We start from the raw sequence: 27,532 nt of genomic DNA, 5'->3' as shown, positions 1-27,532 counted from the left end.
GAGCATATTGGTAAGGAGGGCCAATCCCAATTTCTATCGTTATACTTACCGTACCATCAAGATTACTGGCTCAATTTCACCAACAATGAGAGAAGCTAAGCTCAGAAAATAGAATAAAAGTCAGAGGGCTCAGGGGTAGAAAGCCTTAGACTTCCTGAGAAAGGAACACACCTTAGTATATTCCAGAATAGAATAGACTCTTTAATGTGTGTGTGTGTGTGTATGCTCCCACATGTGAACACAGGTGTCTATGAGGCTACAAGGGAGTATCAGATTCCCTGATGCCAATGTTATAGGTAGTTGGAAGTCACCCAATATGGGTGCTGGGAACTGAAGTCAGGTCCTCTTCAAATATATTTGCTTAACCACTGAACTATTCCTCTGGCCCGAAGAGGGCAACCTTTGATCATGAATTCACGCCTTCTGCCATTGGTTCTGGCAATTGAATTCAGGTTTTCAGGCTTGTACACAAGATGGCACCTACTGGCCTATCTTGCTGGGTTCAGGGCTCTGGTCTTCTGATATCCTGAATTATCAATTTTCCCTTAATCTGATCCTCATTCCCACCCTTAACCAAAAGTCCACTTCTGTTTCTGGCCTCACCATACTTCTAGCCATCCGAGACAACCAGAAAGCCTATCTATGACTCCTTTACAATTTCCTTGCCCTACAATCAGATTCCATGACTATTTTCCTCTGCAATCTTTGCTACATGTTTGCCTCATTTGCCATCAGCTTGGGCCAGATCTTGGCTTCATCATAGCACAGTGCTAGGTTAGCCACTACTTTCTGGGATTTTTTTGTTCCAATCTATCCAAATCACAGTATCACACAGTTCTTTCTCAAATATTATTTTTCACACATTCCCTTAAGGGGCTCATTGTTCCCAATATCTTGCTTTCTGTTACATGAAGTCTAGGCCTTCCTTCATGACACTTGTCCCAAGTGACACTCTAGCTTTGCCTTACTTTTCAAATTGCATAGCCACCTTGCTACATGCATGCCCCTCCCAGTGAATCCAAACTGCTGACATATCTTGGCTCTTTAATATATTATTTTTGCCTGTGATGAGAATATAGAGAACAGAAATGTATGTACATTGCTGCAACAGCTAATGAGGACTCAATGTGACGTGGGAAGCAGGATTTGGGCTTAAAATTTTATCCATTCCTACTAACATTTATGAATCATCCTGGGCGATCAAGAAGAAAAAGAAATACCATACCTACCACAAAATGTTCTCACCTGATAAGGAAATGAAGATCCACATTGCCGTCATAATACAGTGCAGAGCAAAGAAAAAGGTCTCATAAGTGCTTCTTCATTCTTTCCTAGCAGATATGAGACCCTGCGAGGCAGGCCTGGGAAACTATTACCTTCATTTTCCAGATGATAAAACTTGCTTACCTTTTGGAGAGTATAAGTGGCTTGCTTACTGTTACAAAGCTAATAATTAGCAGATTGGGGTCTGCTAGTCGGGTGATCTTTTTAATGTGTGGCTCTGACTACAACCAACAGGGCCATGGCTCACAAGGAGAATCAACGAAGCACGCTTGGGGACAGTGTTTAATGTGACTGTGAACTCTCCCTGGCAAGTGGCATCTGCCTCAGGAACTAAAGAATCTGAGAGAATTCAATCAGAAAAGAAACAAGGGGAGAAAGGAATATTCAAGAAATAAAGAGGCATTATGAACAAAGTTACAGAGTCAAACACAAGGAACAGACCAAGGGCAAGATTGCTTGCTGCATGAAGGCTCCTCCCTCTCCCCCCTGAAAAACTGAGATAAAGGAGGAGGTGAGGCCTGAGTGTTCCCCCACTGATAAGCAGGCTCCACCCAGAGGCCAACAGTACACATTTGGGGACAGAGAGGGGAAGAGCTGCCCCTTCTCCAGGGCCACAGGGACTGGAGTAGGGGCAAAAGGGAAGGCATTTCTGAATGCTTTAGATACAGCATCTGAGGCAGAACCAGGAAAGATTCTGGGAGCCAGAGAGAGGCAGAGACAGATGGCAAGTGACCTTGAGAAACATCACTTCTGGAGCCAAGGTCTAGTCAGGGGTTAGGGTGGCTATGTGTAAATATCCTGTTTCGCAACAAGCACTAGAGAGGAGGGAGTATGAAGCCTCCAGAGTAGAAGGGAAAAGCAAGGCAGTTGACGAGGGAAGGTGGGGAAACTGGACCATCCAGGAGGTGCTTCATTTGGGGAACTGCCTTGAGATGAAAATGTGGGGAGGGTCAGAGTGACTTGACAAATCTGTCTTTAATATATCTTTCCTTTCAGAACCAGGTTCTCTGTCTTCCTCCTTCCTCCAGTCACTTCAGGAGTAGGACAAAGCAGGGGAAAGTTGAGGGGACAGAGCCAGAGCAGTAGAATGGGACCTCCCTGGAGCCAGGAGGTAAGTCATCACACTCGTGTCTTCTATTTCTAAAGCCCTGCAAATCCCGTGTGATCCCTTTAAAAAACATAAAATAAATAAATGCTATCTCATATGCTAAAGATCTAAGAAAGGCTGGCTGTTAGGGAGAAAAAGCAGAATCAACTCTATACAAAGGGACAATAGCACTAACTCCTTTACCCCTTTTTCCTTATAATTTTGTCTTCTCTGTCCTCCCAAACTTCTTTGTCTTGTTTTTCTTTCTCCCCTCTTGGTTCCCTGACTAGAGTTCTCCAGAAGAGAGGCTTCCCACAGAACGCCGCAGACAGTCAACAAGAACCAGACGGGTGCTGCTAGCTGCCCTGCTCTGTGGCCTGCTCCTTGGTTCTTCAATGCTTTGGGTTTACATCTTCCGGAACTGTGGTCCTTGTAAGGAAGATCCTGGAACACCCTTAACCCAGGCAACACTCCCTCATATGCCTTGGTCCAGACCTCTAAGACTCCCCTGCCCCATGCCAAACTTGTCCCCATCCTCATGGTCCCTGAGGATCTAGACTGCTTTCTCTCTGAATCCCACATCAGGCAACAAGTCATTTCCTTCCTAAGGCCTGTCCCCTCCCCTCCCCCCCTACCCCATCCCCATGAACCTCACTAGAAGTCCTTTCCAAGCCCCTGGGGGGGGGGGAGCCCTTGTTCTGTTTGCTCTTCTTACCTAGCTCTGAGCTTTTGTTTCACAGGTCCATGTGAGGCACCTGTGTGTATGGAGCTCCTGGACCATTATCTGGCCTCTGGAAACAGAAGTGTGGCCCCCTGCACTGACTTTTTCAGCTTTGCCTGTGAAAAAGCCAATGGGACCAGTAACTCTTTCCAGACACTTACAGAAGAGAACAAGAGCAGACTGTGGAGACTATTGGGTGAGGACACATAACAGCAGAATCTCTGAGCAAGTAGACAACTGAGTCTCATATCTTGACAGGTCTGAATTCTGCATAACTACAGAAAACTCCTTTGCTCTTGCCTTCCACTCTTATCTATTCTCCTTTATTCATATCCTGGTTACTCTTTGAGTCTTTTTTCTTTTCATCCACCACTTTTCTTTGTTCCCTTTCTTTGTTCTTTTTGCTTCCCTTTCTGTTTTCTTAATTGTCTTTACCATCTTCTTGTTTCTACTCCTCTTTGCTCATCTATCCTGTTGTCAAGCTGAGCCCATAAAAACGGGTAGTTCTCCTCATTTATTTGAGCTTGATCCTCTTCTATATCCCTCTGGGAAAGTTTTCTCAATATCCCCATGAGGTTCCCATCTGCTATTTGTCCCTGTACCAGTATCCACTCACTGTGTTCTCCTGTTTCCTTTCTAGAGGCCCCAGGGTCCTGGCACCTAAGATCTGGGGAGGAAAAAGCCTTCCAATTTTATAATTCTTGCATGGACACAGCTGCCATTGAAGCGTCAGGAGTTGGTCCACTCTTACAAATTATTGAAGAGGTGAGAAAAATTGGGGTGTCAACTTTCTAAGTAATACATATGAACAATGAATGCATGCCTGAGGGCTGCCCCGATTTTATAGAATATAGGGTTCTTTCTTGGACATTCAACATTCTACAAGGGAGATAGAAATGAAACTACTCTTTGAAGTATCAAGACTTAGAGAAAGAAAAAACCTTAGAAGCAGAAAAGGGTGCAGAATGAAGGAGCCTATGGAAATGAGAAGGGGGAAATGAACACATTTGGGGCTCGATCTCATGAGTCCCTAGGTTCAGGTTTGTCTCTCTTCTTCAAAGCTTGGAGGCTGGAACATCTCTGGCAACTGGATTTCCTTTGACTTCAACCAAACTCTGAAGCTTATGATGAGTCAGTATGGCCACTTCCCATTCTTCAGAGCCTATCTGCAACCTCATCCCGCCCCTCCACACACTCCAGTCATCCAGGTGAGGAATAAACTGGCAAAACCACTATTGCACTTGAGTCTATAACCCTAAGCTATCACTACTTACAAAAGAGATTTCAGGTTGTGAGATAAGATATGTGTGCAACATAGGGAATGGCCCTTCCTTAAAGTACTACAGGGATCAGGGCTACTAGGTAGGGGAAAAGCTGTAACAGAGCCAGCTCGTTGAAGGGTGAAGTAAAAGTTTTCAGCTCTCTTTATTTCAAATACGGATTTCTCCTGGACCTCTTCATTCATCCTGTCTCCAAAATTATCTTATTTTCCCTAAGGCACCTTTCTAAACTTGATAGCTAAGAACCTGTCACTTTAATAGATCACTCAGTCATCAAGATATGGCCTCTATTCCTTAGCAAAGAATTTTAAGTTTGTGATCTGACCTGTATCCTTATCTCTTGTTGCATTCCATCTCTCCCTGATACTCGGTGTTCTGCTGACTCACATGTAGTGTCAAAAATATTCCTTTTCTCTTTGCACATACTGCTTTCTTTCCTGTAACAATTCTAGAAGACTCTTGTCTGCTTGCACAGTAAGTCTCTTTCAGTAAGTCTTCCCTGACATGCTAGATACAATTTGCTTGAGGTCTCTCTGTCCTCCATTAAATTCTCTCAGCATTTAGTAATCTGAAAGCCTGTGCCTGAAACAGACTAGAGTTCTTCTCAGCAACTAGAGACCACTATGAGGTGTTTGTTGAGTTTATAAATAAATAAATAAATAAATAAATAAATAAATAAATAAATAAATAATAGAGCCATCACTCCTGCGGAGTGTTCTATAGTTGTCTCTGAATTCCACAGCTTTGTACAGAATAATTAATCCAGAAGACATGGCCATCGGGATGTAATATTCTAAGATTAGGCTTTAACATGTGCATTCATAAATTTAATTATTATGGTTTGGTAGGATTAACTAAAATCTGGAGTGGTTAAGGACAAAATTAGATAGGAAGACATCAATGGAATCTTGAGACATGCCTAATTATACAGGTGACAAAATGAAACTAAAAGACACCATAAAGGAGTTACAGGGAAATTCTAAGCTAAGGAGAGTATTTGGAATGTTATGGTTTCAGCACTTGGTCAGTGAGGGCTGGCCTGGACTTTGAGTGGGAAGAAAAGTAGGAAGGAAAATATGAGACAGGGCTTGGTGACTGTCAGCCCAGAAAGTCAAGAAGAATTGATAAATATTAATATATAGAAAAAAAGAGGAGCTACTGAAGCCTTTCAGATATTACCAGGGGGCTATATAGACAAAGCCAATCACCTTTGGAGGCAACTTGAAGCAGCTGAGGATTCTAAGCTAACATATTTAAATTTGATGCATAATAGCATAAGGCAAATAAGAATTGAGTGTGAGAATATGTTTAGCTTAAACACCTTGTTGATGGTCCTAGAGATTTTCCAAGGTTTCTGTGGTTTAAAAAAATATAAAGGAGATGGAGGAAACACTGAGTCACTTAGCTCCAGTCTGCCTAGGCCATTAGAGTAAGCTTAGCTACAGAGAATAGAATGCAAAGGAGCCCAGGAGAAGCTAAAGGAGGAGGAACAGAAGAATACAAGGGATCACAGAGAAAGAAGATGGACCACCATGGGTGACATCGCAAAGAAAATGGGAGGAGCTATAGGAGAAAGGAAGTAATGATTTCAGAGATTCCTTCACAGACTGAGTAGAGAACTGAAAGACACTGTTGAAAACTTGCAGCTAGTCACACACACACACACACAAAATGTATAAGAATGAGCAGAGATTATAATTGGAGCTCAGTGGAATTGAAAGACTTTTTTTTCAAGATGTAAGGAAAGTATATCAGCCATTGGAAATGGGATATCAGAATGGGAGTAGAATATTGACATCGAGAGAGAGAGAGAGAGAGAGAGAGAGAGAGAGAGAGAGAGAGAGAGCAAAGCTTGTTGACAAAGAGAGAGACAAAGAATCAAATGTAAATTGGGGCACAGGCACTTGCCTGGGATGCAAAGTTTAATAGGTACTCTACACATAATATCAAAATAAATATATTTAAATATGAATAACTTTTAAAATATAAATTAATACAAAGTCTATGGTGAGCAAGCTATCAAATTTGCATTTACTTGTAATTCTAAAAATATCCTGCTTTCCCAAAATGAAACAAAACTATTGTGGGTCTCTAAAAATAATTGCAATTTTAAAATAGAATAAAATGCACTGTGAAATTTGGAGCTAGGAATTGGCTATAAAGCCTCATCCGTGATAGGCAACTACTCTACTGTGGAGCTGTGCCGCATGCATATAACATTGTAGAATGTATTGTTAAAAAATAAAATCATGATAAGCAAAGTTTGATGTTTTATTCATGATGGACTCTTCTGCATTGTTTTAAAAATATGTATTTAAAAACACCTTTCATTGCTGACTTTGAGTATGTTTTAATTAATATACTTGACATGCATTTCTCACATCCTTGACTCTAGATATACACTGGCACATAAAATAGCTTCCTCTAAACAAGTCTGTGTTCTTCTATTGCTGAGAAGCTCAACATTTGCATGCATAGACTTTTACCAGTTGCAGTCTTTCTTTGTACCGTGTCCTCTCTCTCATTTCTTTATTCCCATCTTCCCATCTTCCATGGTACCTCTCCTACCTTCCCGCCCCTACCTGCTTTATCCGCTATGTGCCCACTTCTCTCCAGTCTCTCTTGTGTCCAGATAGACCAGCCGGAATTTGAAATTCTTCTCCAGAAAGACCAGGAACAGAAAGTCTATGCTCAGGTAAGATGCCAGACAACTTGCAACTTGTCCCCTTGACCCCAAGTGAAAGGCTTTTGTGACAAAGATTCCCCTCCTCTAGATCCTGCGGGAATATGTGACATACCTGAACAGGATCGGGACTTTACTGGGGAGTAACCCCCAGGAAGCACAACAACATGCCTCCTGGTCCATCGTCTTTACCTCACAGCTGTTCCAGTTTCTGAAGCCACAACAGCAGCAGCAGGCACAAGACAAGCTCTTTCATGTGGTTACTATTGATGAACTGAAGGTGCCTAAAACTGAGGGCCTAAGGACTCTGTGCTTGATGGCCTCTCAAACTTTCTCTTTTTTATATTCTTTCTTCTACTACCATTGATTCCTTTACTTTAAAAATGCAATTAATTATTTATTTTCTTATATACCTATTTACTTATTTGCTTATTCCTTTTGTGGGTCTTTGGGCAGGAATGTGACTAGGTGTGAAGATGGAAGTCAGAGAACAATTTTGGGAAGCTGGATCTTTGCCTTCTATCATATGGACAGAGAGACTGAAGTCGTGTGGTCAGGCCTGGCAGCAAGTGCCTATAACCACTGAACAGTCTTGTTGTCCCTTCCTTTCATTTCAGTTTGTCCTTAACTCGTCTGCAATCCTTCCTCTAGTACACCCCATTTCCTCTCCTTTCTGTGCCTTTGGTTGTCCCCCTCTTAAGCTTTGTGTCTTTTCTCTAAGGAAATGGCCCCAGCCATTGACTGGTTGTCCTGTTTACAAGCAATATTCACACCGATGTCGTTGAGTCCTTCCCAGACCCTCGTGGTTCATGACCTAGACTACTTGAGAAACATGTCACAACTGGTAGAAGAAGGGCTGCTGAAACACAGGTTTGCCCAGGTGGAGTTAGACAGATGTTAGGCATGGGAGGAGAGTAAGGTATCAGAGACTCCATGAGTGGGAGGCGCATGTGACATGGAGAGACAGAAAGATAGAGTGGGTGACACAGAAGGAAACATAAAAATCAAGAACTATGTAAGTCTTTAGAACATGATGACCATGTGACATATCAAATGAAGGATATAGGCTTGAGATAGATGAGGCATCTACCAGGAATGGACCATCATCCTTTACAGAGCTCATGCACTATAGGAAATGCAGAAAAGCCCAACTCTGAAGTGCATGAACACAAGCCTTCTCTATAGCACCCTAATGGCGCTATTGTCTAGAAATCCTTTATGGGGAGACAAAGCCGAAATTAGGTGGCTTCAGCAGTTTTATATGCATATGTCTTGAAAGACATACATATATGTACCAACAGGATCAAGGGAAGCCACACCCCTAGGTTTGTTTTACTTAGAAATCTGTCTTTAGATGAGCTGAGGTTTCCTGGTTGTGGAAACAGATAAAACACATCCTCTCCTAGTAACTTCAGAAGAAAGCCTTTTTCCACCATCCCACACTACCAAAGCTAAACCAATAAAGACTGTTTTGTTCTTGATGGATTTGTTTATATGGCAGTAACTCTTTGTATATACAGAGGAAAGGGGGCTATGCACAAGAATATACAGTAGTCTGTTGAAGGGATTATTCATATGAGAATGCTTAGGGGCTTTAGCTTTGTCTTGGGCATTTTGTATCTACAGAGAGATAATACAGAGCTACATGATCTTGGGGCTGGTCGATACACTATCTCCAGCACTGGACACTAAATTCCAGGAGGCACGCAGAGAATTGATCCAGAAACTACGGAGACTGAAAGAACGACCACCCCTGGTGAGAAGACAAGGCGACATAGTTTCTATATTGGGGTAATTATTGAGGTAAAAAGGCATAGGAGAACAGGTCCCAAGTAGGCAGGATAGGAAGTCAGAGTATATCTTTAGAATCAAGATATTAACTGGCTAGTTCTGTGGCCTTTGACTAAACATTAGAGTTTTGACCTAAAAGTTAAAATTAGGGAAGAACCCTTCCTTTTCCATTACTCTTATGCAATGTTCTGTTTTCCTGAATGATATGGTTTGAGGACCTAGCCCTAAAGCTTAAGATTTATTGTGAAGAATTAATTCTGTATGTCCCAGAGGCTTGTGCTGATCAGGCAGGAGACGGGTGAGTGGGGTTCATGGAAGGTACATTAAAAAAAATTCAGAATTGTTCCAGATTTTGTTTTTGAAGAATCCTTGGTTTGTTTTCTCTACTTTAAAAGATTTCCCCATGTATGATGAAACATGAGAACAAAACATTGTCTTTTAAGAAAAACTCAAAAGATTTATTGTGAAGAACAATATTTAAATGTGTATCACAAAGTTCATCCCTGATCCTATGAAATTGTTTAGTTACAAATGGACATGGTTGGTCAGATCGGCACATATCTGAGGAGTAAGCTGTATAAGAAGTGTGTAGAAGCAATTAACCAGTCAGAAGAATTATCAGACAGAGATCTTCAGTCAGAGTTCCTTTACATCCTATGTCGAACCCTTTCAAATGCAAGGGGAAACGTCAACTCCCCTTGAGTTGAGGACATTCTTACCTCAGTGAAGACCTTCCTTTATGGTCTACCTTGAAAGAAAACCTTTACTCTTATTAATTAATGCATAATTTCTCTACTTTAAAAAAGTATTTAAAATCTCTGTTCAATTCTGGGATATGGCTCAGTGACTAAAGTGATTGCCACTCAACGGAGAGGACTTGAGTTTGAATCCCTAGTTTGAAGCAAATTGCAATAGTGTTGTCCATAGTCCCAGTGGTTCTACTGCCAGATGGAATGGAGACAGGAGAGACTCTGGACATTCAGAGCCCCAATATCCTTATATGTACAATGTCAAAATAAAAAAAAAAAAACGAAGTCTTGACTCAAGCAATGGAGAAAATGAGGCTTGGCAACTGAGGTCCTCTTCTGAACTCTATATGTGCATCAATTAATCCTCCCCCTCAAATTTTTAAAGGAATTTTTTTGTTGATATGGAAATCTAGTCATTTATTATTTATGGTTCATAAAAGCCCAGATAATTTCATTTATTGACCTAATTCTCAAATTTGTATGATGTAGCATAATATTATTATATGGTTTTATTTATTTATCTTTTGGGTATTTTAGAGAGAATCCTACTATGTAGCTGTGGCTGTAATGGAGGTCATTGTGTAGATGATATTGTCTTAGAACTCACAAAGTGCTGAGAATAAATATGTGCACCACCACATCAAGCTCATTTTATGTTTATTGTAGCGATTGATCAACAAATATATGAGTCTTCAGGAACCTGGCTATAGTAATAAGTTAGAGCAGGAGTCTCCTCTGGCTATCTGGCTTCAAGGTCAGTGTGGATTTTCACTGTATCTTAGACCATTATTCACTAAGGTGGTCACTGAATGTGAAGTAGATTCACAAGAAGCTACTATGCGACCTATCACTTGATCAGATGAAGCAGAGCATAACACCAACTGCAAACTTCCTGGCAAAATAAAAATAGCTTCCTGTAAATGCCAGGACTGTAGCATGAGGTCATGTCTTAGAAGGTAAAAACATGTCAACACAAAGACTCATGCTTAAAGAATGTGAAAGGCTTACAAAGCCTGTAATCACCATCCTTTTCACTGGGGTATAGAAAGATGAAAATAAAGTATGACCTTGGAGAAGCTGCGTCACTTTTCTGAACTAACAAAAAGCAACACAGAACAATAATGTGAACACCATCTAATAAGTCGTAAAGTTAGTCATCCATGTAGACCACTCACTAACAGTATTATTTAATCTTACCAGGAATGCTCAAGATTTTAGTTCCCATGACTCAGATTCAGAAACAGGAAGAAGAATGACAACCTCTCCTAAGATCTCATTGCTCTTAAGTGAAAAATCAGGATCCAAAATAAAGCTGTTTGGCTCATGAACCTATATCATTCTCTAATTTTACTTCATGTCCATTGGCATTTTGCCTGCATGTATAGTATGTCCATATGAGGATGTCAGGTCCCCAGGAACTGGAGTTACAGAGAGTTATAAGCTGCCATGTGGGTGCTAGGATTTGAGTCCAGGCCCTCTAGAAGAGCACTAGTACTCTTAACTGCTGAGCCATCTCTCTAGGACCATGAACCTCTATCTTAACACACCCGGCAAGACTGAGAAATATGTGATTGCAACAGCATTAGGTTAGCAAATTCTTTTATAAAGGACAAGATAGGTGAGTATATTTAGATTTATTTTCCATATAGTTTATGTTGCTAACACGTGACTGTTTTAGTACATAAAAGACAGAGCTGTCCTACTAAAAGAACACAATTTAGGCAGTAGATACCCTTGATAGCTCCTAAAACTGAGTGATCAGAGAAGGTTGAATATCAGTAGAAAGTCATAGTAACAGATAAAACTGAAGAAATATTTAGAGACAGAAAGGTCTTAAGGAAAAGGAAAAATGCATGGAAAAGAATAGGTAAAAATTAGTGTAGTATGTGGGGTTGTCCTCATAACTCTGGCTGAGAAAAAATAATGGTGTTCTGCATGTGAGGCCCAATGCTACAGCTGAAGTATGCCCTGGGTGGCCTAGAACTGAATAAGCAAATAGGATAGCTCTGAAGTAAAAATCAGAGAAAAGAAGGCATGGAAGTATCATTGCAAAGATACTTGCTTTTCTTTTCATGAAGAAAGAAATTTCTAGAATTTATCTTGATTAATATTTTAAAAGAACATGCTTCAAGAAGATGAGCTATGAAATTTCCTGGCTTGTAGTTAAAGAGGTAACAAGGAGTAGGTAGCAATACCAGGTTCTAGATTTGATTTTTTTTAGTTCCAGACAATGTTTATTAACTGCAGTCTTTTGATTTCTCTGGGTAATTGTAATTTAATAATGTATATTCTTATTTTGAAAAATCACGAAGGGTCAAATCTGACCCTTTTGTTGGTTAATTTTGAGAACATAGTCAAAGGAAATTCCTATTTCTATTATGAAACTTGTGAAGCTGGATTTGGGACAATCTAAGCAAGATTTTACATTTGTCTCTGTGTAATGAGAACTATTTATATTCAGCCCAACAACACAATGTATTTAGGCAACTGAAAATTTTGTTTAAACATATCATTTCAGTTACAATTCCTCTTGATCCTAGGTTATCTGCAATTTTACACAAAAGTTCTTAATCCACACTACTGTCAATATCTTTGTAGAAAAGCAATAGGTCAAGCTTACAGGATTTAGCATCAGATTCATCTATTCATTTATGTGATATTTTATGTTTTTTCAAATTTTTTGAGACAGAGTCTCATCACGATGGCTTAGAACTGCTAATTCTCCTGCCTCTGCTCTTCAACTGCTAGAATTACAAGTGTGTGTCATCACTCACTGCATGTGGAGTATGATAATATTTATTAAGTACCAACTATAAAAAATGTTTCTATAATACCCATTATGTACCAGTGGATCAAATATTCAAATATCCTTGCTTTGAGTATTTATAGTTCAGTATAAGAGGAGAGATAGGGCATGGGAGAGAGAGAGGAAATAAACTATCTGTGCTGGGTGGTGTTAGAACAAAGGCAAAATATCAAATGAAGAAAAGAAATACAAGAAAAATAGCAGTTATGATTATGATTATCAGTAGGCAGGGCAGAAAGGTCAAATTAACCATGAGTCATTCTTGTGACATTTAGGTATGGTTCAACCAGACAAGAGTCCACTCATATTGCACCATCATTCCACATCAATTTCTTTATCTCATCTAGTAGGATGTGATTTGTGATATTTCCAGATGCTTTCCTGATGTTAAGATAATGCCATCATCATGGCAATGGAATGTACTGAGTAGTGCTAATCAAATTCCAGGGGAAGTTAGAATAAACAGAGTGCTTTTAAGGAATTATGTCACCTGATCTTCAAACCTGTGAGGAAGGTAGAGCAGGCATTTCTCTTGTTTGTACAGCTGGTCTACCTAAAGTACATGGATTTAAGTTAATAGTTTATGTTTGTAAATGCTGGATATTATGTGTAAGGGCAGTATTGTGGTGGTCTTTAAGGACAAATTTAGTTTACAGACAGGATTCATTGGTATTTGGAGTAATTTACATTGAAATATTAGGAGGAAGCATTCTAATAAATTTGCAGTCTGTGAACATACATGCATGTATGCATTTGTGTTAAGTAAACAACCTTGGAACAGCCTTTTTTGAGAAGTTGGTCTTTTCTGCTTAGGTCATAATCCAGTTTGCTACAGCCTCTCTGTGTCCTCTGTTTCTGATATGGGACTCTGTTATGTTACTTAGGGCCCTAATCTTTGTTTGTACCAGGCTCTTATCTGTGTTTGTAGCTCCTACTCTGTCTAGTAACCCAGTTAAATGAGCCCTTCCTATTGCTACATTTTATATTATTTTGACATATTTGGCCCTCAGTGATCCTACCATGATGTTTAATAGTTACACATTATTTTCCATGCCTTCAAAAACATTCCTTTAAAATTTTGTTATAGAATTTTATCTAGAAATCTTTACATGTTTTTGGAGCTTCCTTGATTTTTATAATTTCTTTTTTTTTTAATTTTTTTTATTCGATATAATTTATTTACATTTCAAATGATTTCCCTTTTCTAGCCCCCCCACTCCCCGAGAGTCCCGTAAGCCCCCTTCTCTTCCCCTGTCCTCCCACCCACCCCTTCCCACTTCCCCGTTCTGGTTTTGCCGAATACTGTTTCACTGAGTCTTTCCAGAACCAGGGGCCACTCCTCCTTTCTTCTTGTACCTCATTTGATGTGTGGATTATGTTTTGGGTATTCCAGTTTTCTAGGTTAATATCCACTTATTAGTGAGTGCATACCATGATTCACCTTTTGAGTCTGGGTTACCTCACTTAGTATGATATTCTCTAGCTCCATCCATTTGCCTAAGAATTTCATGAATTCATTGTTTCTAATGGCTGAATAGTACTCCATTGTGTAGATATACCACATTTTTTGCATCCACTCTTCTGTTGAGGGATACCTGGGTTCTTTCCAGCATCTGGCAATTATAAATAGGGCTGCTATGAACATAGTAGAACATGCGTCCTTATTACATGGTGGGGAGTCTTCTGGGTATATGCCCAGGAGTGGTATAGCAGGATCTTCTGGAAGTGAGGTGCCCAGTTTTCGGAGGAACCGCCAGACTGCTTTCCAGAGTGGTTGTACCAATTTGCAACCCCACCAGCAGTGGAGGAGTGTTCCTCTTTCTCCACACCCTCTCCAACACCTGCTGTCTCCTGAATTTTTAATCTTAGCCATTCTGACTGGTGTAAGATGAAATCTTAGGGTTGTTTTGATTTGCATTTCCCTAATGACTAATGAAGTTGAGCATTTTTTAAGATGCTTCTCTGCCATCCGAAGTTCTTCAGGTGAGAATTCTTTGTTTAACTCTGTACCCCATTTTTAATAGGGTTGTTTGGTTTTCTGGAGTCTAACTTCTTAAGTTCTTTATATATATTGGATATTAGCCCTCTATCTGATGTAGGATTGGTGAAGATCTTTTCCCAATTTGTTGGTTGTCGATTTGTCCTCTTGATGGTGTCCTTTGCCTTACAGAAACTTTGTAATTTTATGAGGTCCCATTTGTCAATTCTTGCTCTTAGAGCATACGCTATTGGTGTTCTGTTCAGAAACTTTCTCCCTGTACCGATGTCCTCAAGGGTCTTCCCCAGTTTCTTTTCTATTAGCTTCAGAGTGTCTGGCTTTATATAGTCTTATTATTCATGGTTTGTAGGAGACATATACAAACATTTTCACTGCCCTAAAATGCAGCCATTGAGCTTCATTATCTTGCATTTGAAGTATTTATTCCACTGTTTCTATTTGAGTGTCCTCCCTCCTCTATTTCCACATTCTCTGTACCAAAAGTCATGGTGGCCAATTTTCCCAGTTTATAGGAATTCTGGTTTGATTGGTGCACTTGTTCAGTGGTTTGCTGTTACCCATTTTCATAAGAAACATTGCATCACCTGAAGCCCTCATTTACTCATCTCTAGGGTTCTACCATATGATACACACCCTTTGAGACTGGGCATGGGTGCTGTAGAATAAGAGTTCCTCCCATTAGTTAACAGTTAGGAATGGAGGTCTGGGAGGAAGGAGTGTATGGTGGAACTCCTGGGCTGTTTGAGTGGAAGGTTGGACCCTATCTCAGGATTGGATAATCTACCTTTCCTTCCCATGAGGCTTATATTCCTTGGAGGGATGGCTCCTAAGGGCCTTGCTTTTGTACCAGTAGGCAACAAGCCTGGGTGTTAAGGAAGAAGGGAAGCCTCTTTCTGCTGAGCAATAGCATATACTGAAAGAGAAATGATAAAATAATTGTATCTATGTATGTATGTGCATGCTGTTGTCTACATATATAGTGTATGCATGTATAGGTCATATATGCACTTTTGTGTGCACATGGAGACCTCATCGGGCACCGTTATCACTCTCCACCTTTAGTTTTTGAGGCAGTTCTCTCACTAATCTTAAAACTCATTGGTTCAGATAGGCTGTGTGGCAACCAATCAGTTTCTCCACCCTACTGAAGGCATGAACCTCCAGACCTGACTTTTTACTGTTGGTTCTGGGGTCCTGAATTTAGGTCTTTGTATTTGTGCTGCAAACACTTTAATGTCTGAGTCATTTTCCGAGACCTTGGAAATAAAAATTTTTTAAAAGTTATTAAAGAAAACATCCTTTGTGATAACTGGCATTAGAATGTGATAAAAACAGAAGCCTGGAGAGATGTCACTCACTTTAGTCTGTTTTTACAGCCAGCCTACCCTCGATGGATGAAGTGTGTGGAACAGACAGGAGCCTTCTTTGAGCCTACCCTGGCAGCTCTGTTTGTTCATGAAGCTTTTGGCCCAAGCATTCAAAGTGCTGTATGTGAGAGCTTCCCCCTGCCTGCAACCCTCTACCCTTTCCACCCAATATACCTTGCCTTAGTTCTATGACGTGTGTCCTTCTTTGTGGTGTGCAAAGCAGGAATCAGGTAGAAAAGAAAGTCAACTAAGAGAGAACCTTTTGGTCTGCTCAGTCCCTAAGGCAAGTACAATTTAGGCACAGGACACAAAGTATCCCCAACATGAATTAATTTAAACACCTCACTGGACTTTCCTGGTATTGTGTTTCTTCAACCATAAATAGAAAAATAAAAAAATCAAACTCCTTGACCTGTAAGGCTATCTCCCTGTTTGTCTAAGAGTTTTGTACAGCACATGATAAACCATAAGCACAGGATGACATAATCTCATAGAGTCAAATGAGCAACTTCTAAATGAGTGAGGAACTTATAAGCATTTTACATGTAATATGTTTTATTACAATTATTTTTCTAATTTAACGGAAGAGAGGATTGAACCAAGAGTAGTTAACAAGAGTCATTTAACTTCATGGAGTCACTGAATAGCAGTCAAATTTGAACTCAGTCAGTCTGAAGCCAGAGTTATTTCTCATTCTGTTACCCAACTCCTTCCACCTGGAAAGAATGTACGTAAGACAATGAGCAATTGCAAATCAAGGGGGTGTAAAGTTCAGGCTGTATGGCTATGGAGACTTCACCTTGCTGGGAAGCTAAGGAACTTAGAAGTATGACTTAAGTGGGCGGGTATGAAGACAAAAGTCCTGAAAACAGAGACAGAAACAATAGTTGTCCATGCTCTCTGCTTTCTGGGAGAGTTGTCAGACCCAAATGAAAGTAGCCATCAGTCTCAGCTACCACAATGGCAAAAGCACTGTTATGGTCCCTTCTTGGGGCAATGAACTAATCACACTTTCTGAGCTTGACGCTGTCCTAGTAACCCCATAAATCTTTATACTTTGGATATTTGTGGCAATCTGGGAAACAAACCCTCTCTTGTGACCACGTCTCCTTTCTCTGACAGCTCTTGGAGCCCAGTAGGGCCAAGGTCTCTTTATAGATTATCAAAGGACCAGGGACAGACTAATCCTTACACCTTTTTCCTTTTCCTGCCACATCCCATAGGCCATGGAATTATTTGCTGAGATAAAGGATGCTGTCATCATACGCCTCAAAAGGCTTTCCTGGATAAGTGAGGAGACCCGGAAAGAGGCCTTGAACAAGGTAATTTCAGGAGGATTACAGGGCAGCTTGAAGCCATTTAAGAGATAGTTGATCACTGGGTGAAGAAACGAGGACAGAAAGGAGAGAAGTAGGTACAGATAACATATCTAGGTGACAGTGTTAATGACTCAGGATTTATGAGGGAATGCTGACAGCTTACAAATTTCTGTGTTTCTTTCCAGCTCGCCCAGCTGCAGGTGGAGATGGGGGCACCAAAACGGGTCCCAAAGCCTGAGATGGCCACACAGGAATATAGTGATGTGGGTCTTTGTTCCTCTCAGTGTCCCTTATGCCCTTGGTTGCTTACTCCCCTGACCCAACTGAGTCTGCAAAGCAATCTATTTTCTGTGTGCAATTCTAAGACATCTTCTTTACCCCCATGCTGGATAGGTCTTACAGGCAAAATATTGAAACTTTCTAGGGCGCTCATGTAATACATACATACAAGTACACACATGTAATCTGTGATATGTCTATGTTTGTCTGCATAATGATGCCTGTGAATTTTGTACCAACATGAGGTGATATTACAGGGTGTGGTAGCATGTACATCAGGGATTACCTGTTTAGGTATAAATGTGCCCAGCACCATCTATCTGTATACATCTCTGTTCATCAAATGACCTGCTGCCTGTTCCCCAGATACAACTTGGTCCCAGTTTCCTTCAATCTTTCCTGAGCTGTGTACGATCTCTCCGGGCCAGAAACGTTCGGAGCTTCTTGCAGCCTTTTCCCTACCACAGGTATGAGAATATATAGCTCATCCTACAGATGGGCTAAGAACAGTGATAACAGAAACAAGTCCATGATGATAGTTGGGAGAGACTGCATGTGCCTTGCATAGACAGTAAATGATGGAGCTGTGTTTGTATGTATTCTTCATACAGATGGCAGCAATCTCCCTGGGGGGTCAATGCTTACTATTCAATACCTGACCACGTGGTGGTCTTCCCTGCTGGCCTTCTCCAACCTCCATTCTTCCACCCTGGCTACCCCAGGTATGGACCGTTCTCTGAAGGTGAGTCTTTTGGTGGGAGATCTCAAGAGGGATTAATGGGTGTTAGGATGGATGAGACTTGGAGTTGGAAAATTGGAGTGAACACTTTTGAAGGGTTTTTCAAGTAAAGCCAGATTTCATCTCTTTAGAGCTGTGAACTTTGGTGCTGCTGGTAGCATCATGGCCCATGAACTGTTGCATATCTTCTACCAACTCTGTGAGTAATCAGTCATTGGAAGGTAGGGCCAAAGAGATCACCAGGGAGGACAACAAAGGAGACCTGAAGGGAAGGGGAAGGCTATTCAAAGGCTACAAAATGGATAGTGTACAAAATGCTTATGTCCTTGGGAGCCAGGTCAGTCTATGATATCCCTCATATTCCAATGACCTTCACCAATTCATTGTCTTGCTCCATCTTTAACAGTACTCCCTGGGGGCTGCCCAGCCTGTGATGCCCGTGCACTGCAAGAAGCACTTCTATGCCTGGAGCGCCATTATTCTGCCTTCCCTTTACCCAGCATGTCCTCTTTCAATGGTTCTCACACTCTCCTGGAAAATGCTGGAGACATAGGAGGCATAGCCATTGCATTCCAGGTGTGCTGAGATCCCTGTCCTTCCATTTTCCTTCCACTGTCCCTCATGAAAATATGCTTGCATATCTCTCTGGCCTTCACATTCCCATTGAACAGATAGCAACTTGGAACCCTCTTACTACCCTGTAGATGCCCCACCTTTTAAGACCTACATCTGTAGGTCTTCTGGTATCTTTCTTCTTGGCTCAGATCAGCATCAGTGCAAAGTTAGATAAGAAGGCTTAGGAATTTGTTAGGGTACCTTCCTATGTAGCTGGTATCAGACTTCTAAATGCCTACAGATTTGAAGTCTAAAAGAAATTTTTATCCCATACCCTTATTTAGGCATATAGCAAGAGGATAGTAGAGCACACTGGGGAGATGACCCTGCCCAACCTCGACCTCAGCCCTTATCAACTCTTCTTCCGAAGCTACGCCCAGGTAAGCATCTATCATCTCTCTCTATACTTGCTTCACATCAGTTAAGGACCCTATCACTGATGCTAAAAGAATGTTTGCCCCTGCTACACTGTACCATATATGCAAGTCACCACTATGGATCCCCACTTTTATGATTTCTCATTTGTTCCTTTGGAACCACCTTACATGGTTACAGGTTCTTTAACCACATCCAGCAACTGGAGCCCCACCCCATCCCTAAGAGAAAAGACTCTCCATGTCCATAGACCTCCTTATCTTCCTTCCTTCCTTCCTTCCTTCCTTCCTTCCTTCCTTCCTTCCTTTCTGTTTTTCTTCCTTTTTCTCTCACATTTCAGAAATAGATTATTTTTAAAAGGAGGCTGTAACAAGCTGGACATATGCCCATACTACTCAGAGACCTCAGTTCAGGGGGCTGGTCCCAAATTGGTATCACTCCTTTAAGGACCTTGTGTTCTTTCAGCAGGTATGGTCCACAATTTTCCAATATATTAGTGGCTCACAGAACTCCACTACTAACCCTCACTTTAGTCCCTTATAAACAGTAATGTATACAACCAATGTTTCTCCTATATGTCTAGTGCCATATTGAATGGTTTACACATATTATCCATGTGGCTCCTGAGCTCCCTGCCCCATGTCCTCTTTGTTCTACCTAGGATCTCCTAGTTATCATATCTAACACACCCTATCAGACTTTCTCTACTCCTTAGCCTTTTGGCCATCTTCTTCCTCAGGTAATGTGCAGGGAGCTGAGCTCACAAGACCCTCAGGACCCTCACAGTCCTTCAAGTCTTCGAGTCCATGGGCCCCTCAGCAATACTCCAGATTTTGCCAAACATTTTCATTGTCCACGAGGTACCCTTATGAATCCCTCTGCCCGCTGCAAGCTCTGGTAACTTGCCTACCAAAGAGACTGACATATAAACAGACTCCTTGTGAGCCCATCCTTGAAGTCAAAATAAATGTCTCTCTTATTTTTGTTCCCAAAATAAAAGTGTGTATTTAGCCTTAGCCATTTCCCTCCTTTTTTCAGTGTGTGTGTGTGTGTGTGTGTGTGTGTGTGTGTGTGTGTGTGTGTGTGTTTGGGCATGTGCATTCATGCTCACTGTGAACACTGTGGACACATGTGTGCTATAGCTTATGTGTAGAGATCAGAGGAAAACCTTGAGTATTATAGTCCTTGTTATCTACCTTGTTTTGATATAGGTATACATCCCAGTGTGCATACCAAACACTGCAAATCCAGCTTCTAGGAACTCTCCTGCGTCTACCACCTATCTATCTGCTTTTCTGTAAGAGTGATGGTATTATTTATGTAGACTACTGCAACTGGCTTTAAGTGTATTTTAAGAGTTCAAACACAGGTGTTTACACTTATGAAGCAACAACTTAGTCCATATCTCCACAGCCCACTCTGTCATCTTTTGATGCCTTTTACCTGGTATGTTCTATTCCTAGAAATCAGGAAGGATAAGAGGTAAAAGTGCCAAGAAAGCTTCATGGACACTGGCAAAGCAGCAATTGGTGAGCTGGTAGGTCTGAAGGTTGGTCAGTGGGCCAAAGGCCAGGCAATTAAACAGGCCAGTTAGAGATTCAAGCAAGATCTTAATTTGCACAAAGCTACTCACAACAGTTTTCAGAATTTTATTGCAATTGCTACTTTGTTGTCATTGTCTCCTCCCTGTTTTAGACAAAGCCTAAGAGAGAAGGGTGTGGGTTTGGTGTCTTTGGCTCTGGGACACGAAATTCTGGGTTGGGGTGGCAATTAGGTGGTAGATATGAGAGATGGGAAAGCTCTGTTGATACACCCTAAGGCCAGGTGCTTCTTAGATACAGGGAGTGGGGTGTGCATTTTGAGGAGGCATTTGGTAGAGGAGGTCAGTAAGCAATCAGGAAGGGGAGATAGATGTCTAAGTCCTCATGAAGGATCCAGATTACAGCCTCCACCTCAAAATCTCTCATAAAAAAAACACGATGCTGGCCAGGTTGAAGCAGAAGGCAAGATCAAAGAGGTGGTCCCGGAGAGTTGTTGTCTGGGAGATGGTTTCTTCTTGCTGGACCATATCTATCACCTGCCAAAGCTCACCCACTGATGAAGCCACAAAGTGTTCTTCATACTCCTCCTTGCCCTGGTCTAGAACATAAAAGACGGGCAGAGATGGGCAGCCCCAATATCAATTCTAGTCCATATCAGAAAGGGGATGAGGCAAACAGTGGAGAGATAAGTGAGGGCCAACTGACAGAACACTGGCCTTGACTGGGCAAAAGAATTCTTTATCTAGAGGGCTTTTCAGATCTCACTTCAACTGTAGCCCCATCTCAAACACAGGTGACAGGCACTTCTCACTCCAGTTCCCTCCTCCAAAGGCGTGAGGGATCTCTTCAAGCATGAAAGCAAAGAGGCCCTCTCTAGGCACTCTACTTTCTCAGAAGCCTTTGACAATTGTAGGCAGCCCCATTTTGTGGCATGGCTAAGAGTCTTTGTAAAGCCAGACATTTTTACTTACAGCTATTATTTCATACTATGGTGATAGGGAACATGAATTATCTCCCAAAATCCAAAGCCCAGACTGATCCTGACCTAATCAGCTGCTGGAACCTGATTTCAGCTCAAGAAAACCCTTATGTCCAGCCCCCCACTCATCCTGCCCCCACCTCTCTCTCCTCTACCCACCTTTAGAGAACGTTTTGTCTTTCTGACTCTTGTCATCATCCAGGCTTGCATTGCCCTTCAGAGTCTTCACCCCTTTCACTTGCAGCAGCAGCAACATAGCTGCCAGGACTGTTGCTCTGTGAAGCTGGGAGCCCAGAGAAGTCATGGGCCTCCTCTCCCATGCTGCCTCTGGTCCCAATCCCCAGCTCCCAGCACCACCCCATTCCTTTCTTAGCTCTTACCCGTTGCCAGCATCGCTTTTCCTCCTTCTCTTCCATAGGACCTCTAACTCTATGAGTCCTATGACATCACTGCCATGGCTATATCCTACATTCTAGATCTTTATACCATTCCGTTGCCAGACAGAAGGGTGGTAGATGGCAGAGATGGCCATACTGAGATGGCCATAATGGGTCACCTTATAGACCACAACCTAAAAGGGTTTCAGAATTTGCCAAGTATAATCATATCTATTACAATGTCAGATCTGCATAGCTACATGTACCCTAAAGCAACAATATTCTCATAGTCACTACTTAGATGAGAAGTCACTGGAAAAGCACATCTCCCACACAAGGCAACAGGCATCAGTATGCATAAAAGTAATTTCCATTGGTGCTTTTAAGCCTAAATGTGACACCTGTCTATAATTCCATGTAACTTTTCTATATGCAAAGTGGTTGGCACAGATAATGGCAACCATTTTCTACACATCAGTATCCTCAGGCCCATACATGTGCCTGATGCTCTGCATGAAACTCAGTCTGCTGAAAACTGGGAATAAGAGCATAAGGGGAGGGGTGAAAGTATACATACTTAGAAAGGCAGAGTGAGACAGCGACACAGAACTTATGCATGGTACATAGGGATGAACAGAGATGGAGGCTGAGTGCTAGGCTGGTGGTATAGCCCCTTCCTTCCATTACTCCAGAGGGGAGGGGCCATTAGGAAAATAACAACTTCAAGACTTGCCTGTTTTACCGAGTGACTTCAGGCCAGTTTGAGAAACTTAGACTCTGTCATATAAAAGTACATTTTCTTTAAAATGGCTGGAGATATGGCAAAATGCCTGGCATTAATGAGAACCTGTGTGCAGTCTCCAGTCCAACAAGCAAATGAACAAACACAAAAAAAAGAAATAGAGGCAAAAAGATAGTAATCTTCTCTCTTAACAGAAGGTATTCTTTTTTCTTCTTTCAGTTATTTCCCCTCATTCCAGGACTTTGCCCTGTTTTACATCTAGACTGAAATACTGTCTACTATTGTGTATCTTCTTGTACTCTCTGACACAGACAGAGAAGCTGCTTCAAGGGTATCTGACAGCTCCTTCCTTGACGGAGGAGCAAAAGTCAGTGGAAAGAAAACAGTATGGCAAAGGGTCAAGGCTTCCAGATAATGCAGTTGGAGAGAACTTGCCTTCCAGAAGTCAGACCTGTTGGTGAGGTGGCAATGAAGACTCTAAGGGTGGTAGGTACAGAAAATGGCATAATGGTCCTCGCTGGAAAAGAAAAACGGACATGGACCATGAGCAGCAGCTGGGCTCAGGGACAGAGAAGGTTTGTCACTTTTTCTTACCACGCATACATTTCCTGGACAAATGTATGCAAGCATGGTTGCTGGTAATGTACACAAACCTATACTTTTCTGCAATAAATTGCAGAAATGAGAACATGAGATGAAAGATGAAATGCTTGCCCAATCTTATGACTCTCTCCATTCTAGCATGTACACTCACACAAAGCCAGCCAGATCCCAGCTCTTACTTCCTTGAACTCCAAACCGGGTGACGGAGACAGGGGGTGATATAGAAGGGCACTTTATGGTGGTGGCATAAAGGTGTAAAAGTACAATGACCTCGGTTACCCCAGCCTTGTACCCATTGACCTGCAGATCCAGAGAATGATGAATGAATGGAAAAAAAAAAAACCCACACATCTCCTCCTGGCTATTTTGAAGGAATAGTTTCTTGGTTCTCTGGTATGCAGAGAAACTCACAGCTCTGTAGACATGAATGGGAGGGCAGCTGTGGGAGGAGTATCTGGAGTGGAAAGAACCAACATAGGCTCGCCATCAATGACTTCTACCTCTTTACCAGATCACATGCTGAATCTTAGCATCAGAAGTAAATAAGGCAGAACCTGGGAACTTCTTAATATCTATCCTCTTACAAAGTAAATGAATATAGAAATACAAGGAAACAAACAACCAAAAAGAAAATGAAAAACTCCACCATCTAATGATAGCTTCTATTAATGTAGTATGCAGATATAGTGTTTATTTCCTCCTCCTAGATAACTGTGAGAAGGAGGGACTTCCTCTGGCCTCAACAATGGGTAGCATGGCTGCAGCTAAGATTCAGCTGCCTTGACAGGGGCATTATTATTAGAGAAGGCACTGTCTGGAAGAAAGGCTGCAGTGTCATTTGGAGCAGAAAGATACAGGAACATTGAGTAGAAAAAGATGACAAGAAAGAGCAACAGAGCTGTGACATGGTAGTACAGACTACTATCAAAAGGAAAGAATAGTGGAGAGAAGAGCCAGAGGAGGAAAAGAGTCAAAACTTCACTTTCCCAACAGATCGATGGAGATGGGACAAAGGATAACTTGTTTCTCATCCAACTTATCCACACCTCCTAGTGCAAGCAAGAGGAGCAAAGAAAAAAGGTTGAAGACCTGTGGGTGCTTGCTTCCTTTCTTCCTTCAGGGACCTATGGCCAATGTCCTTAGTGACCGAGCCTGCTCTGTGTGACTCTGACTGAGCCAGACTTCTCTACCACAACCCTCTCCACCCCACCCCCACCCCCTCAAGGATCAGTTTTATGGGCTTAGAGTTTTCTTGGCAAGTTCATGACTTGCTCCCTCTCTACTTATCAGCTCATCTATAACCCCCACCTCAATCTTATCACTCCCTCCATCTCCTTAGACTAGAAGTCCACAGGTCTCATAAACCATTAGCACCCACATTGCCCCAACCCCCAGTGAGGCATAAAAATGCTCCACAAGGTGACCCTCCCACTCCTGGGGTAAGAACATTGTTTTTCCTTGTTTCCTGTCACTCTCCTTCCTTTCTATATTTCCTTTTGTTTCCATTCTTGCTCTGCTATAGATATTTTGTTCTCTGGATTAGAGCTCTCACATCAAAAGGAAGGGGCAGTTCCAAGGCTCTCCAAGACAGGGTCTCAAGCATATCCCACTCAAGTCTCTCATATCTGTATGGCTCAAAGATTCCTAAGAAGAACAAAAACCTGGAGAAGTATGAATTTGAAACTAAAGTCACAAGTTGAAAGCCTGATTCAGTTTTGTCTCCAGACCAGGAGAGGAGAGAGCACACTCCCTCTCAACTTTTATTTCCAGATCTCACAGGTCCATTGAAGTAATACAGTCAACAAGAGTAATATGTCTCATTAAAAGCCATAAAGACAATGCAAGACATTATTTGATAAAGGAGCATTGCCTTGTCAGAACCCATTCCTCCTGCTGTGTTGAAAATGTCTCATGATTTTTCTTTCCTTTAATCCTTCTCAATTTCTGCTGTCTAAAGTCAGGAGTTGCACAGAATTCCCTAGGAGTCTTCTAGGATCTGCATCCCTGAGAACCTGTTTAACCTTCAAAATTATCTTGCCTTGCTCCCTCACCAAATTCCTTGGCCCCACCTCTCAAACTCTCCCAGTCTCAGATGCCCAGCCCACTGCCAAGAATCAAGGTTCTTCCCCTTCCCCCTCCCTACTACAGGCTGTTTTCTGCCCCCAGGCTCAGCTCTGGGAAGGTTCCCTCCCCTTCCCCCAGCAATGTGGCTAGTTCTTCAGTGCACAGGCACAGATTCACACCTCACAACAACCTCACAGCACGCACGCACAAGTTACCTGAAGATATATAAAGCCCAGCACACCTAGACTTCTCAGCTTCTGTCATCCGGGACTGGCTCCTTCCATGAGATTTGTAGAAGTTGAATGTACATGCAAGAAGACATGGGGGCGAAAAAGCCTTGGATCCAATTTCAGAAACTTCTCAACTGGTGGGTCAGAGAACAAGATTGGCACCAGCATGTGGATCAGCTTCATATGCTACAGCAGAAAAGGTAGGCTCTTCGGGGTCCCACACTACTGCTCAGATTCTTTTTTTTTTGTTTGTTTGTTTGTTTGTTTGTTTCTTGAGACAGGGTTTCTCTGTGTAGCTCCGCCTGTCCAGGAACTCACTCTGTAGACCAGGCTGGCCTGGAACTCAGAAATCTGCCTGCCTCTGCCTCCCAAGTGCGGGGATTAAAGGCGTGTCAACCACCACCCGGCTTACTGTGCAGATTTTAAAGTCCTTTAATACATAGCCTGTTTCCCTGAGAGAACACTCAAACTCAAGGCCAGGCTCTTGCCTGTGTTCACCCCTTCCAGCCCCGATGGCACACTACTCCAGCTAGCCCATGGTATGGGTTTGTATATATGGAGACCTTGAATGTAGATGTAAAAGCAAGAATGACAGCCGAGAGTTAAACTTCTCTTCCTGAGTCAAGGAAAGAGGTAGCAAAGGGACCCAAGGAGATGGATAGAAGCTAGGTGGGTTAGTTGGGAGGACAAGCAAGAGAAGATGGAAGGGGAGTAGCTTTTGTGGGAAAGGAACTATATGTTGAAGGTTTGGGAGGAACTTTTGTTTAGAGGACTTGAGGAGAGAAGGAGCACGGAGTTGTCATCAGGAAGAATGACAGTTGATTATCTGGGCAAAGTGCTGGAGGGGTTTGTTTTTTTTATTTGTTTGTATAATGCCTGCAGGTGATTAGCTGAAGGCAGCTCTGGTGAAACTGGAATGCTAACTTCAATTCTACCTTCTAACGTGCTTGTCAGAAGTCCTGGAGATAACTAAAAGCCTTTAGTGTAGGGTTGTTGATCCATCTCCAGATAGATCATTCCTTGACTGAGCTCTGATCCCAAAGCAGGAAAAGCTGTCCAGGCAAGAGCCTCCCTCTGGTAAGCTTCTGCATTAGAGTTTGTGGGATTTTCTTTCCCTTGAGAACTGTCTGGAACATGGAATGAGCCAATGACAGATTGCCTGACAGGGCTCAGAAGAACCTTGTGTTTGGTTCAGTGTTCAGTTTGTCCTGCTTGAAAGTGTTAATAATTGTGAAGGAGTTTTGCATTTACCTTTTGGACTGAGTCCTTCTACTGTCTAGGTACTCCACTTATTCACAAAGCTCCACCCTCGGTTATGAAATGGAAACTTCAGCTTCTCTATGCCTGCGTTACAGCTGGACTAGGGTAGACTTTGAGTTAATTCGGTTTCAGGATTTTTTCAGCAAAGGTTCAGTGGGATCAAGGGTTTGATTGGACAAGAGATTATATAGTAGCCTCAAAACAAAGCATCAACTCTGGAATCTGGTCCTAGCCACTTTGAGCTAGTCAAGGCCACAAGGCTCAACTGGGACCAAGAACTTAGACAAAATAGGGCAGGGTCTGAACTCTGGCTCATTATGTTCCTCCTGGGAGCATTATGAAGAATAAAATTTTCTTTTACTATAAACTTCCCCCCTCCATCTTTCCTCTGATTTCTTCAAGACACACTGAACGAGAAAAATTGGGGACTTGGAGAAATCAAGAAGAAATAACCATCATCTCTCTCTTCTGCTTTCCCTATAGCCCCACCCCCCCCCAAATTGCTAGATGCATGCTTGCCTTTGGAGCCCAAATTATGTTGCCTAGGAAGTCTGGCTTCATCTTTATCTCCTATTCCATTTAGATCCAAGCAAAGTCAAAACCAGAGATTAACACAGGGATGTTTGAAAGAGAACCAGGTCA

General features: G+C 42.0%; 3 protein-coding genes and 1 long non-coding RNA gene across 12 annotated transcripts in view; 2 read left to right on the top strand and 2 right to left on the bottom strand.

Annotated features, from left to right (window-relative positions):
• LOC127678547 (uncharacterized) overlaps positions 1–1,718 on the bottom strand; it is a 136,932-nt gene extending 135,214 nt beyond the window's left edge. For all 4 annotated transcript variants that reach the window (XR_007976591.1, XR_007976594.1, XR_007976593.1 and 1 more), the window contains exon 1: positions 1,246–1,718. This is a non-coding gene — a long non-coding RNA (uncharacterized LOC127678547). The remainder of the gene's footprint in view (positions 1–1,245) is intronic.
• Positions 1,719–1,840: 122 nt separating this feature from the next.
• On the top strand, positions 1,841–20,110 carry Kel (Kell metallo-endopeptidase (Kell blood group)). Of its 4 annotated transcripts, none has more exons than XM_052173555.1 (19): positions 1,841–2,045; positions 2,281–2,395; positions 2,662–2,803; positions 3,112–3,288; positions 3,733–3,857; positions 4,154–4,300; positions 7,005–7,067; positions 7,147–7,335; positions 7,777–7,925; positions 8,682–8,811; positions 15,777–15,887; positions 16,991–17,089; positions 17,272–17,349; positions 17,732–17,832; positions 17,977–18,087; positions 18,236–18,303; positions 18,511–18,680; positions 19,004–19,099; positions 19,834–20,110. In XM_052173555.1, the coding sequence occupies exons 2-19, from the start codon at positions 2,372–2,374 to the stop codon at positions 19,993–19,995; spliced, it is 2,142 nt and encodes a 713-aa protein (XP_052029515.1). In that variant the 5' UTR covers positions 1,841–2,045; positions 2,281–2,371; the 3' UTR covers positions 19,996–20,110. The 4 variants fall into 4 exon arrangements, with proteins under 4 accessions (XP_052029515.1, XP_052029514.1, XP_052029517.1 ...); XM_052173554.1 differs by lacking the exon at positions 1,841–2,045 and adding an exon at positions 2,058–2,164; XM_052173556.1 differs by lacking the exon at positions 1,841–2,045 and adding an exon at positions 2,076–2,189.
• Positions 20,111–20,187: 77 nt separating this feature from the next.
• The window catches only part of Trpv5 (transient receptor potential cation channel subfamily V member 5), a 38,950-nt gene continuing 31,605 nt past the window's right edge, over positions 20,188–27,532 (top strand). Inside the window, exons 1-2 of one of the 3 annotated variants that reach the window (XM_052173559.1) lie at positions 20,190–20,631; positions 22,953–25,830. In XM_052173559.1, the coding sequence (XP_052029519.1) occupies positions 25,703–25,830 (128 nt within the window). In that variant the 5' untranslated portion in view covers positions 20,190–20,631; positions 22,953–25,702. Of the gene's footprint in view, positions 25,831–27,532 lie in introns of all 3 variants that reach the window. The other 2 variants (XR_007976590.1, XM_052173558.1) reach the window with 2 other exon arrangements.
• Llcfc1 (LLLL and CFNLAS motif containing 1) lies at positions 21,058–21,918 on the bottom strand. Its single transcript, XM_052173561.1, has 2 exons — positions 21,774–21,918; positions 21,058–21,233 (listed from the first exon to the last, which is right to left on the bottom strand). The coding sequence occupies exons 1-2, from the start codon at positions 21,916–21,918 to the stop codon at positions 21,058–21,060; spliced, it is 321 nt and encodes a 106-aa protein (XP_052029521.1).

Source organism: Apodemus sylvaticus, chromosome 2 (genome assembly GCF_947179515.1).
Source record: "Apodemus sylvaticus chromosome 2, mApoSyl1.1, whole genome shotgun sequence".
NCBI classification, from domain to species: domain Eukaryota; kingdom Metazoa; phylum Chordata; class Mammalia; order Rodentia; family Muridae; genus Apodemus; species Apodemus sylvaticus.
This window is presented reverse-complemented; position numbering and strand designations above follow the sequence as displayed.